Genomic DNA, 12510 nt, shown 5'->3' on the forward strand with positions numbered 1-12510 from the left:
AGACTGGGCCAGGTGCTTCCTGCCAGCAGAGGTAGAGCTGGGTCCTATGACTGCAGGCCAGAGGGAGAGGAGGAGACTGGACTTCGAGTGTGGGAGGGGGTGGACCCAGACCCCCAGTAGGTTAGTGGGAAGAGCAGGCGCCTGGGTCTGCCAAGAACACTAGCAAAGCTGGGCTCCCAGGCGGGCAGGCAGGTCCTGGGGAGCTGGTGAGGGCCGCTCCTCCATGGGTGGCTGCACACTCCCTCCTGCTGGGGCAGGTAGTGCTGGCCTGTGCCCACTCACCAGAGCTCCCAGGCAGGCAGGATGGCAGGGGTTCCCCCTCCTCTGCCCCACTGGAAGACAGTCTTTGTCCCCTCAGAAGCAGGCTCCCTGCAAGCCTGCAACTCCAAGGTGGAAGCCGGTTTTACAAGGGGGAATCCAGGTAGGGCCCCCAGGTTGCAGGTGGCTGGTGGGTGAGCCTGGGTACCTGAGCTCAGGGCAGGGAGGGACCTGGGCCTTGTCCATGTGTGTGGGGGCGTGGCCTGGTGGGTGGCTCAGCCTCGGCGCCCATCTCACTGTCCCGTCCCTCCCCAGCTGCTTCCTGCTGCCGGACACCAGCACCTTTGCCCTCACTCCCTCCCTCCTCAGATGAGTAATGTCTCAGGGATCCTGGGGACAGCTGACGTCCCCCTGGTGTCAGCAACCTGGCCACAGCCCTGCCTCCTGCCGTCCGTGCCAGCTGGGCTGCAGATGGACCACATGGGGAATGGCTCCCAGCGGGCCCCCTGGCTCTTCCTCACCTCCTCGCTGGCCCGAGGAGTCTCAGGCATCTTCGTGTGGACTGCCCTGGTCCTCACCTGCCACCAGGTAAGCCCTCCTGCCCCCAGCCTCCTTCAGGACCCCAGTCTCCAAGGGATGTGGCTGTGGCTCAACTGGCCCCCCCTGGGTCCTCCTGCTACAGAGGCTGTCAGAAGTGGCATCGGGCCAGGGCACAGGGGGAGGGGCCGGGCTTTCCCCAAGATGTGGCATGTGGGAGCTGGGCCTGAAAATGGGGAATTATGCCAGGCTGAGTACAGAGTGCCCACCAGGCAACCCCAGCTATTTCTCAGGCTCCTCACCCAGCTCACTGAGGTCAGCGGTGTGGTCCCATTTCACAGACAAGAAGACTGAGTCTCAGAGAGACCAGAGGTCTTTCCCAGGCTCATGTATCTGGAAAGGGGAAAGGGCCTTCTCCCTCCAGAGGTGTGGCACCCTGGAGAAGGCTGGTGGGGGGGTTGGCAGGGGGTTGAACTTTGCTCCGTAGAGAGCTAGGGAGCAAAGGTTGCAGCTTGGCTAGAGGGACCAGGACTCCTGTGAGAGAGACGGGCAAGAAGCAACTTCCCCAAGCCCTCAGCTGCACACAGCCCCCCACCCAGAGTAGTCCCCAGGTAGAGAAGCAGCCAGGCACTGTGGCAAGGAAGGGCCAGGCAGAGGCAAGGAGGAAGTGATGGCCAAGGGCAGGGGCTGGGCAGAGAGGGCAAGGGGTCAGGGATGGGACCAGCTCGAGAGCCTCGGTTACGAAGAGAGGCCGGGGCAGTGTGCGGCGGGGGCAGGGGTTTGTCCAGAGCCCTTGACCCCACTGTGGAGAGGCGGCTTTCAGGCGGCACTGGGAGCCCAGGAAGGCTGCAGAGAGCTTGGCTGAGAGCAGAGCTGCTCCCTGCGTGCCACTGGCATAGGGAATGGATCCATAGGTGAGCCGGGCTGGGGGCCATCAGGAAACTCCTGGGCTCAATCCATCCTCCTGCCTCAGTCTACCAAAGTGGTGGGATTACAGGCAGGAGCCATTGCACCCGGCCTACCAGGAGACTGGCTGGCAGGGACATGGGCACGAGCCTCCAAGGCAGCATCTTAGGTACAATTTATGAGCTGTTTATTAGCCGGTCGTGGGGCCTGCACCAGTCATCCCAGCTACTTGGGAGGCTGAGGTGGGAGGATTGCTTGAGCCCGGGAGTTCGAGGCTGCAGTGAGCTGTGACTAGATAACCCAAGGTAGATGTGTATGAGCTTGGGCCTGGAGTGTGCAGTCAGGGAGGTGGTATGGAGGCAGGCCCTTCCTGTAAGACCATCAGGGAGGGCTTCCCGGAGGAGGCTATCTTTGCACTGTAATTTTGGAAACTGGCTGTGTATGTGTGGCTATAGCCTGGCTTCAGCATCATGGGGGCTTGCAGTCCAGACAGGGCTTGTGAAGATCCCCCCTTGGGCTGGAGTTCAGGCCCTGTCCCACCCCTGAGCCCACCACCAGACCACCCTTGAATGAGGAGTCTCAGGCAGGACAGAGAGTGGCTAGACCCCCTCACTTTTTACCTGGGAGGACTGAGGCCAGAGAAGGCAGCAGCTGGTCAAGGTCACCCAGCCATGCAGTGCCAGCCCTGGGAGAGGTCTCCTGCTGGCTGGTCATGCCGTCCCTCCCAGGCACCAGTGGGGGAGTGTGTGACTGATAAGAGTCTGTTCCTGCCGCCAGCCTCCCCCAACTTCCTGAGCTGCACCCCAAGCAGCCAGGTGCACATAGCCTCTGCTCTCCCGCCGCTGCCACTCCTGGCACCTCCTCCAAGAAGCCTTCCCCATGAGCTCCCATGCGCCCAGCTCCCAGGCTCGGCTGCCTCTCAAAGACCCTGTGATTATGTTGTGTCCTCACGGAAAACATGGAAAATCGGCCAGGTGAGGTGGCTTACGCCTGTAATCCTAGCACTGTGGGAGGCTGAGGCGGGTGGATCACCTGAGGTCAGGAGTTCAAGACCAGCCTGGCCAACATGGGGAAACCCTGTAAAAATACAAAATTAGCTGAATATGGTAGCACACGCCTGTAATCCCAGCTACTCGGGAGGCTGAGGCAAGTTTTCACTAGAACTTGAGAGACAGAGGTTGCAGTGAGCTGAAATTGTGCCACTGTACTCCAGCAGGTGCAACAGAGCAAGACTCCATCTTAATTAAAAAAAAAAAAAAGAAAACATGGAAAGTCTAGAAAGGTTTAAAGGCGAACACTATAATCCCCCACATTTTTTCCCAGGCTTTTTTTCTTTTAAGGCAAGGTCTCGCTCTGTCGCCCATGCTGGAGTACAGTGGCACAATCATTTCTCACTGCAGCCTCCATCTCCTGGGTTCAAGCCATCCTCCCAACTCAGCCTCCTGAGTAGCTGGGACTACAGGTGCATATCACCATGCCTGGTTACTTTTTGTATTTTTAAAATTTGTATTTATTTATTTTTGTAGAAATGGGGTCTCCTTATGTTGCCCAGGCTGGTCTCAAACTCCTGGGCTCAAGCAATCCTCCTGCCTCGGTCTACCAAAGTGCTGGGATTACAGGTGTGAGCCACCATGCCCGGCCTACCAGGTATTTTTAACATAATTTGAGATCCTACTTTATCATCTTAATTTTTAAATGCTGCATTGTATCACAACATTTCCTTACACAGGTGTATTTTTTTTTCTTTTTTAATGTTTTTTACATTTATTTAACTTTAAAAATTTTTATTTCTTTTTTAAAGAGATGGGGACTTGCTATGTTGCCCAGGCTGGAGTGCAGTGGCCATTCACAGGCGTGATCCCACTACTAATTAGTATGGGAGTTTTGACCTGCTCTGTTTTCGACCTGGGCCGGTTCACCCACCAGGCAACCTGGTGGTCCCCCGCTCCTGGGAGGTCACCATATTGATGCCGAACTTAGTGTGGACACCCGATCGGCATAGCGCACTACAGCCCAGAACTCCTGGGCTCAAGCAATCCTCCCACCTCAGCCTCTCAAGTAGCTGGGACTACAGATGCTCACCACCACACCTGGCTAGTTTTTATTATTTGATCTTTTGTAGAGATGGCAACTCACTCTGTGGCCCAAGCTGATCTCAAACTCCTGGGGTCAAGCAGTCCTCCCACCTCAGCCTCCCAAACTGCTGGGATTACAGGTGTGAGCCACTGCACCTGGCTAATTTTTAAATTTTTTCTTTTCTTTTTTTTTTTTTTTACAGTAGCTGTACATATTTCTTTTTTTTTTTTTTTTTTTGGAGGTTTCAGTGGGACGGGAGAATCACAAGGAATCAGGTGTTCAGAGGAATGTATTGAGTAGAGGTGAGGAACTAGGGTGTTGAAAAGTAAAAAAAGGAGAGAAGGAGAGGAGAAAAGAGGAAGAAAAAGAGGGAGAGAGAACAGGAATATTGCTTCATTCTAAAAATGGGTATTAATAATGGCCGATCAATATTTTGTGTATTTAAAATGGAAAACTCTATAAATATTTATTGAGTTTACTTGTTCTGGATCTGAGTTGAAGTCCTGGATATCCTTATTAATTTTCTGTCTCGTTGAGTCTAAATCTCGTTATGGGTCTTATGTATCTGGGTATTAAGATCTCTCTTATTGTTGCATTGATCCTTTTACCACTGTATCTTTGTTGCTTTGAAATCTATTTTATCAAATGTGAGAATTGCAACTCCTGCTTTTTGTTTATTTATTTATTTTTGCTCTCCATTTAGTTGGTAAATTTTTCTCCAACACTTTGTTTTGAAAAGACCCAATCTACGTTTGATTGGTGTACCTGAATGTGATGGAGAGAATGAATCCAAGCTGGAAAATACTTTTCAGGATATTATCCAGGAAAATTTTCCCAACCTAGCAAATCAGGACACTATTCAACCCCAGGTAATACAGAGAACACCACAAAGATATTCCTCAAGAGGAGCAACCCCAAGGCACATAATCGTTAGATTCACCAGGATCGAAACGAAGGAGAAAATACTAAGGGCAGCCAGAGAGAAAGGCCAGGTTACCCATAAAGGGAAGCCTATTAGACTTACAGCAGATCTCTCAGCAGAAACCCTACAAGCCAGAAGAGAGTGGGGGCCAATATTCAACATACTTAAAGAACAGAACTTTCAGCCTAGAATTTCATATCCTGCCAAACTAAGCTTCACAATTGAAGGAAAAATAAAATCTTTTATGAACAAGCAAGTACTCAGATTTTATTACCACCAGGCCTGCTTTACAAGAACTTCTGAAAGAAGTATTATACATAGAAAGGAACAACCAGTATGAGCCTTTCTAAAAATATACCAATAAGTAAAGAGCATCAACATAAAGAAGAATTTACATCAACGAATGGATAAAATAGCCAGTTAACATCAAATGGCAGTAACCCTAAATTTAAATCGACTAAATCCCCAAATCAAAAGATACAGCCAAAACCTAACGGTATATCCAAAGATACACAAAGACTCAAGTTTTTTCTAGAGACGAGGGCTCACTATGTTGCCCTGGCTATAGGTGTTTTTTTTTTTTAGACAGAGTCTCACTGTCTCCCAGGCTGGAGTGCAGTGGTGTGATCTTGGCTCACTGCAGCGTCTGCCTCTCAGGTTCAAGGGATTCTCCTGCCTCAGCCTCCCGAGTAGCTCGGGTTACAGGCACACACCACCATACTGGGCAACATTTTATACTTTTAGTAGAGATGGGGTTTCACCATGTTGGCCAGGCTGGTCTTGAACTCCTGGCCTCAAGTGATCTGCCCGCATTGGCCTCCCAAAGTGCTGGGGTTACAGGCGTGAGCCTCTGTAGGTGTATTTTTTAGCATGGTTTTCACTGGTGGCATAACAGCTCTTTGCACCATTGCACCAGGATGTGACCAGCCTGTCCCACCATGTGGGGTATGACTATGTCTTTGTATAGAAACCTCCTTCTTTGTTTCTGAATATATTTGTTGCTAGGGAACAATAAAATTCTTTTTATGTTTTGTTTTGTTTTGTTGTTGACACAGAGTCTGACTCTGTCACCCAGGCTGGAGTCCAGTGGCAGGACCTCGGCTCACCGAAACCTCCACCTCTCAGGTTCAAGCAATTCTTGTGCCTCAGCCTTCCGAGCAGCTGGGATTACAAGGGTGTGCCACCACGCCTGGCTAATTTTTTTATTTTTTAGTAGAGATGGGGTTTTCCCTGTTGGCCAGGCTGGTCTCGAACTCCTAAGCTCAGGCAATCCACCCACCTCGGCCTCCCAAAGTGCTAGGATTACAGGTATGAGCCATGTGCCCAGCCCCTAGGGACAAATTCTTTTTTTTTTTTTTGAGAGGGAATTTCACTCTTGTTGCCCAGGCTGGAGTGCAATAGCGAGATCTTGGCTCACCACAACCTCCCCCTCCCAGATTCAAGCAATTCTCCTGCCTAAGCCTCCCGAGTAGCTGGGATCACACACATGTGCTAACACACTGGGCTAATTTTGTGTTTTTAGTAGAGATGGGGTTTTTCCATGTTGATAGGGCTGGCCTGGAACTCCCAACCTCAGGTGATCTGCCCACCTCAGCCTCCCGAAGTGCTGGGATTACAAGCATGAGCCACGGCGCCTGGCCAAGGACAAATTCTTAGGAATCAAAGGGCTTATGAAGACCCCTTGGGCTGCAGTTCAGGCCCTGTCCCACCCCTGAACCCACCGCCAGACCACCCTTGAGTGAGGAGTCTCAGGCAGGACTGGGAGTGGCTAGACCCCCCACTTTATACCTGGGAGGACGGAGGCCAGAGAGGACAGCAGTTGGTCAAGGTCACCCAGCCAGGCAGCACCAGCCCCAGGAGAGGTCTCCTTCTGGCTGGTCATGCCACCCCTCCCAGTCACCAGTGGGGGAGTGTGTGAACAAGTCCTTTGGATACCTCCACAGCAAAAGCCAACCTACCTTCTGAGAGTCTGCCCAGCCCAGGGCCAGGACATGTCCCCTCTGTCCCCCGGGTTGGACACTTAGCTGGACTAGGCTCTGGAAACTCCTGCTGAATGAAGCAATGAGTGAGCATTCCTGTGGCCAGCTTAGGAACAAACAGGACCCTCGCTCATGACCAAGGAGGTTATCCAGAAAAAGAGGATCTATAGTACAACACCGTGACTATTATAAACAACAACGTTTTCTATGCTTGAAAATGGCTAAGAGAGGACATTTTCCGTGTCCTCCCTGCAAAGAAATGCTAAGTATGGGAGATAATGGAGATGTTACTGGGTTTGACTCAGCGCTTTCCCAGGAACACACATACCAGACATCACACTGCACTCTGTAAGTGCATACGATTTGATTTGCCAATTTAAAAAATAAATTTTAGCTGGGCGAGGTGGTTCACCCCTGTAATCCCAGCACTTTGGGAAGCCAAGGTGGGCGGATCATGAGTTCAGTAGTTCAAGACCAGCCTGACCAACTTAGTGAAACCCTGTCTCAACTAAAAATACAAAATTTAGCTGGGCATGGTGGCGCATCCCTGTAACCCCAGCTACTCGAGAGGCTGAGGCAGGAGAATCGCTTGAACCCTGGAGGCGGAGGTTGTGGTGAACCAAGATTGCCCCACTGCACTCCAGTCTGGGCAACAGAGTGAGACCCTGTCTCAAAACAGTAATTTAAATTAAAAAAATATTTTTGAGAAACATGGTTTTTTGTTTGTTTTGTTTTATTAGATGGAGTCTCGCTCTGTCACCACACTGGAGTGCAGTGGCACAATATTGGCTCACTGTAACCTCTGCCTCCTGGGTTCAAGCGATTCTCCCACCTCAGCCTCTCAAGTAGCTGGGATTACAGTGATGCACCGCCACGCCCAGCTAACTTTTGTATTTTTAGTAGAGACGGTGTTTCACCATGTTGGCCAGGCTGGTCTTGAACTCCTGACCTCAAATAATCCACCCGCCTCAGCCTCCCAAAGTGCTGGGATTACAGGTATGAACCAGGGTGCCCAACCATAAAAAGTAAATTTTTCAATGTGTATTATTTTTAGTTGTAACCAGAAATATGTATTTAATATATACTTATACATTGATACTTATATGTACTTCTATAGTAAATGTGTATAAAAATATGTATCTGATTACAATAGGAAAAAAAAAATTCTAATAGTGAAAAGCATACCCGTTGTAGAAAACTAGAAAATGCAGGAACATAGAAGGTGCCTGGTGGCCTGTGCCCACCCATCCCCACCTCCTTCCTGGCTCACCTGGTCTGGTGTGGGGTTACCAGGTGGGCCCGACTGTCACCCAAACCCTCTTGCACCCACCCACACCTCCTTCCTGGGCTGGTGCAGGGATGCCGGGAGGGCCTGGCTCTCACCCATACCCTCCTGCTGTTCTCAGATCTACCTGCACCTGCGCTCCTACACTGTGCCGCAGGAGCAGCGCTATGTCATTCGCCTGCTCCTCATCGTGCCCATCTATGCCTTTGACTCCTGGCTCAGCCTTCTCCTCCTGGGAGACCACCAGTATTACGTCTACTTTGACTCCGTGCGAGACTGCTATGAAGGTGAGCCCTGGGCTTCATCAGGTTGGGGGGAGCGGAGGGAGAGACTCCCCAGGGCCAGCCCCCAGGAGCACCCCACTCACCTGGTCCCTGTTGGAGGGGCTGCTACAATGGTCGGGATTAGCAGCACTGGCAGGCCTGGAACACACGACCCCACAGCCTCCGGGAAAGGGGCTTGGTGGACCTGCCCTGGCCTGGAGGGGCCCTGACAGAGCACCCTGACCCTCTCGGGCGCCCTGCTGGAGATGGGGCCCTTCAGGGAACCTCTTGCTGTGTGGCCTGCCAGGCCCCGCCCCTCCTGAGCGTCCTCGTGTCCTGGTGCAATGGGTGCCATGGGGTCCCGGTGCAGCTCAGGGCTCATGACTGGTTCCCCTCTGTGTTCCCTGCAGCCTTTGTCATTTACAGCTTCCTGAGCCTGTGTTTCCAGTACCTGGGAGGAGAGAGTGCCATCATGGCTGAGATCCGTGGGAAGCCCATCAAGTAAGCCCCTTACCCCAGTCCCCCGCACCACACACACCCAGGACAGGGAGCCGGGGCAGCACTGGGGCCCTTCTTCCGCGCCAGCTCACGGACATCCCGCCGCAGGTCCAGCTGCTTCTACGGCACCTGCTGCCTCTGGGGCATGACCTACTCCATTGGGTTCCTGCGCTTCTGCAAGCAGGTGAGGGGACCCACCTGGCCCTGCCCGCCCTCCTTCCAACTGGCCCTGCCTGCTCTCCTCCCACCCGGCCCTGCCCCCCCCCCATCTGGCCCTGTCCCCCCTCCCACCTGGCCCTGCCCCCCCTCCTCCCACCCTAGCCCTTCTGGACTTAGCCAACCCAGTGCCACCCCACCCAGTGTCGAGGGGCTGCTCACTGCTGCCTGCCCCATCCCCCATTCCTGGGCTCCGGGGGGGACCTGCCCCATGCCAATGAGATGCCCTCACCCCTAGGCCACTCTGCAGTTCTGCCTGGTGAAGCCCATCATGGCCATCACCACCATCATCCTCCAGGCATTTGGCAAATACCACGATGGGGACTTCAAGTAAGGCTGGAGCTTTGGGGGCACCTGGCAAGAGGAGGTCACTGGGTGGGGTCCCCTGGGGCCCAGGAGTGAGGCCCCACAAGGCGGGCTTGGCGTCCAGCCGGGCTAGGGGTCCCCCAGGACAGGCACCCACTTCCTCTCCACAAGGACCTCAGCACTGCCAAGACCAGGGGGCTGGACCTCCCCTCGAAGGACGCACCAGATTGAAGCTTCAACCCGGTGCCAGTGTCTGTAACGAGGACCCCAGAGCTTCATGGCAGCCAGTGATGGCCCTAGCCCCCACCCCGCCATGGGCTCCCTTGACATTTAGGGCATCTGGGCTAAGGGGACCAAAGTCCACCCCGACCTGTTGGCCGGAAAACAGGCAGCCACCTGGCACAGGAAAGACCCCTGCCAAGGTCCATACACATACTCACCAGCACCACACATGTGCACACACGTGCTTTTACATGTGCACACACATATGTATACATTCATGCAGGCACACACATGCAAACACATGCACACAGCACATGTGCAAACCATGCACACAGCACAATTATGTTCACACCTGCGTGCACACATGCACACACATGCACATTCACACATGCATGCAATGTGTCCACACACCTCACAATGCACCCCACTCATGTCACGTGCACACATGGCATGCATGCACACACACACACATAGGTACACACTCAGGCACGACACCTGTGTGTCCACCACACAGAGGACCTTCAGGTAGTGGCCAGGTGGACTGGATTGGGAGGCAGCATTTTGACAGGCAGCCTGGATGATGCCTGAGCAGAGGACGGGATCCTGGGATGAGGAGAGGCAGGGCTGGTAGGGAGAACAGCCGTGTGGTCTTGCCCTGCCCTGCAGAGCCCCGCAGCCACCCCCAGCTCCCCATGCTCTCCTGGAGGCCCTGGAGTGAGGATCAGATTGGGCCAGGGTCTCTGCAGGGCCCATGACCGTGGGTAGGGGCCAGGCCGAGGGTGTGGCAGCAGCAGCTCTCGGGTAGGGAGGGTGGTGGGGGCCTGGGGCCATCCTGACCACAGCTCCTCTCTGGCCCAGTGTCCGCAGCGGCTACCTGTATGTGACCCTCATCTACAACGCCTCCGTCAGCCTCGCCCTCTACGCCCTGTTTCTCTTCTATTTCACCACCAGGGAGCTCCTGCGGCCCTTTGAGCCTGTCCTCAAGTTCCTCACCATCAAAGCCGTCATCTTCCTGTCATTCTGGCAGGGTGTGTGGGGTGACTGGGGTGGGGGTATGCCAGGCTATAGTCCAGAGAGCCCAAGTTCACCTCACATCCCCATCCCAGGTTCACCTCACACCCCTATCCTGGGTTCACACTCCCATGCAAAGTTCACCTCACACCCCCATCCTGGGTTCACACCCCAACCCCGGGTTCACCTCACATCCCCATCCCAGGTTCACCCCCCAATCCCAGGTTCACCTCACAGCCCCATCCTGGGTTCACCCCCCAATCCCAGGTTCACCTCACAGCCCCATCCTGGGTTCACCTCACACCCCCATCCAGGGTTCACCTCACACCCCCATCCCAGGTTCACACCCCCATCCTGGGTTCACACCCCCATCCAGGGTTCACCTCACACCCCCATCCAGGGTTCACCTCACACCCCCATCCCAGGTTCACACCCCCATCCTGGGTTCACACCCCCATCCAGGGTTCACCTCACACCCCCATCCAGGGTTCACCTCACACCCCCATCCCGGGTTCACACCCCCATCCTGGGTTCACACCCCCATCCAGGGTTCACCTCACACCCCCATCCAGGGTTCACCTCACACCCCCATCCAGGGTTCACACCCCCATCCTGGGTTCACACCCCCATCCAGGGTTCACCTCACACCCCCATCCAGGGTTCACCTCACACCCCCATCCAGGGTTCACCTCACACCCCCATCCAGGGTTCACCTCACACCCCCATCCCAGGTTCACACCCCCATCCTGGGTTCACACCCCCATCCAGGGTTCACCTCACACCCTCATCCCGGGTTCACACCCCCACCCAGGGTTCACCTCACACTCCTATCCCAGGTTCACACCCCTATCCTGGGTTCACATCCCCATCCAGGGTTCACCTCACACCCCCATCCCAGGTTCACTTCACACTCCCATCCCAGGTTCACACCCCCATCCTGTGTTCACCTCACACCCCATCCTGGGTTCACACCCCCATCCTGGGTTCACCTCATACCCCCATCCCGGGTTCACACCGCCATCCTGGATTCACCTCACACCCCCACCGGGGATTCATCTCACGCCCCCTTCCCCAGGCCCCCTGAGCTTCAGTTTCCCCAGCTGTGGCACAGATCAGCTGGAAGCCAGGGTAAAGCCTGTGGGTACAGGGGAAGTGGGGAGGGGCTGGAGCAGTAGGGCAGGCCCAGGAGGGCTCCTGAGCATCTGCTGTGCTGAGATCCCTGACTTTGGAGGTGCCCTGCTCCATGAACCTCGGTCTCCCATGGGCGGGACGAAACCACACGGAGAGGATCATAGCACTTTGGGGAGCTGCTTTGGGGCCCGGGTCCTCTTCCTCCCCTGTAGACCCCATTGGGGGCTGGGGCTGAGTGGCTGTGGCATCTGCAGGGCTGCTGCTGGCCATCCTGGAGCGATGTGGGGTCATCCCAGAGGTGGAGACCATCGGCGGGAACAGGCTGGGGGCTGGCACGTTGGCCGCTGGCTACCAAAACTTCATCATCTGCATGGAGATGCTCTTTGCCTCTGTGGCCCTGCGCTATGCCTTCCCCTGTGAGGTGTATGCAGAGAAGAAGGACAACTTGCCAGGTACATCCTGCCTTCCAGCCAGGGCACCCAGAACACACAGCCCTGCCTTCCAGCTGGAGCACCGGGTCTGTGTCCATACCATTCTCGAGGTCCAGGAATGCCAGCTCACTGGGCAGGGAGACAGCCAATGGGCATCCAGCTCCAGACAGGCACCTGGGCTGTGTGGGGTCCAGGTAGTCCCAGACCCCAATGGTGATAGGGGATGGGCATCCTCTGCCAGGCACGCCCCCCATTAGGGTGGGGACAGCCTGTGGCCTGCCTGCCCGGCTTCTCATCAGTCTGTGGAGTGGCCAGGGTGCCCACCCAAGGCCAGCCAAAAGTGTACCCCGCTGCTTGGAGCCCCTCTGAAACCTCAGGGGTCCTTGGCAGGGGTCTGGCCAGGTACAGTCCCGGTGCTGGGTGGAGGAAGCTGGGCTAGGGTCCAGGGGTCTGGCCAGGGATAGGCCCG

At 54.9% G+C, this 12510-nt stretch overlaps 1 protein-coding gene across 7 annotated transcripts in view; it reads left to right on the forward strand.

Annotated features, from left to right (window-relative positions):
- The window catches only part of TMEM184A (transmembrane protein 184A), a 19796-nt gene continuing 7286 nt past the window's right edge, over nucleotides 1-12510 (forward strand). The window contains exons 1-9 of one of the 7 annotated variants that reach the window (XM_054251237.2): nucleotides 708-846; nucleotides 2479-2675; nucleotides 3228-3348; nucleotides 8085-8250; nucleotides 8637-8727; nucleotides 8833-8908; nucleotides 9179-9270; nucleotides 10327-10496; nucleotides 11865-12062. In XM_054251237.2, the coding sequence (XP_054107212.2) occupies nucleotides 2581-2675; nucleotides 3228-3348; nucleotides 8085-8250; nucleotides 8637-8727; nucleotides 8833-8908; nucleotides 9179-9270; nucleotides 10327-10496; nucleotides 11865-12062 (1009 nt within the window). In that variant the 5' untranslated portion in view covers nucleotides 708-846; nucleotides 2479-2580. Of the gene's footprint in view, nucleotides 422-573; nucleotides 847-2478; nucleotides 2676-3227; nucleotides 3349-8084; nucleotides 8251-8636; nucleotides 8728-8832; nucleotides 8909-9178; nucleotides 9271-10326; nucleotides 10497-11864; nucleotides 12063-12510 lie in introns of those variants that run through there. The other 6 variants (XM_035289799.3, XM_035289792.3, XM_054251236.2 and 3 more) reach the window with 6 other exon arrangements.

The sequence above is a fragment of the Callithrix jacchus genome, chromosome 2 (genome assembly GCF_049354715.1).
Source record: "Callithrix jacchus isolate 240 chromosome 2, calJac240_pri, whole genome shotgun sequence".
NCBI classification, from domain to species: domain Eukaryota; kingdom Metazoa; phylum Chordata; class Mammalia; order Primates; family Cebidae; genus Callithrix; species Callithrix jacchus.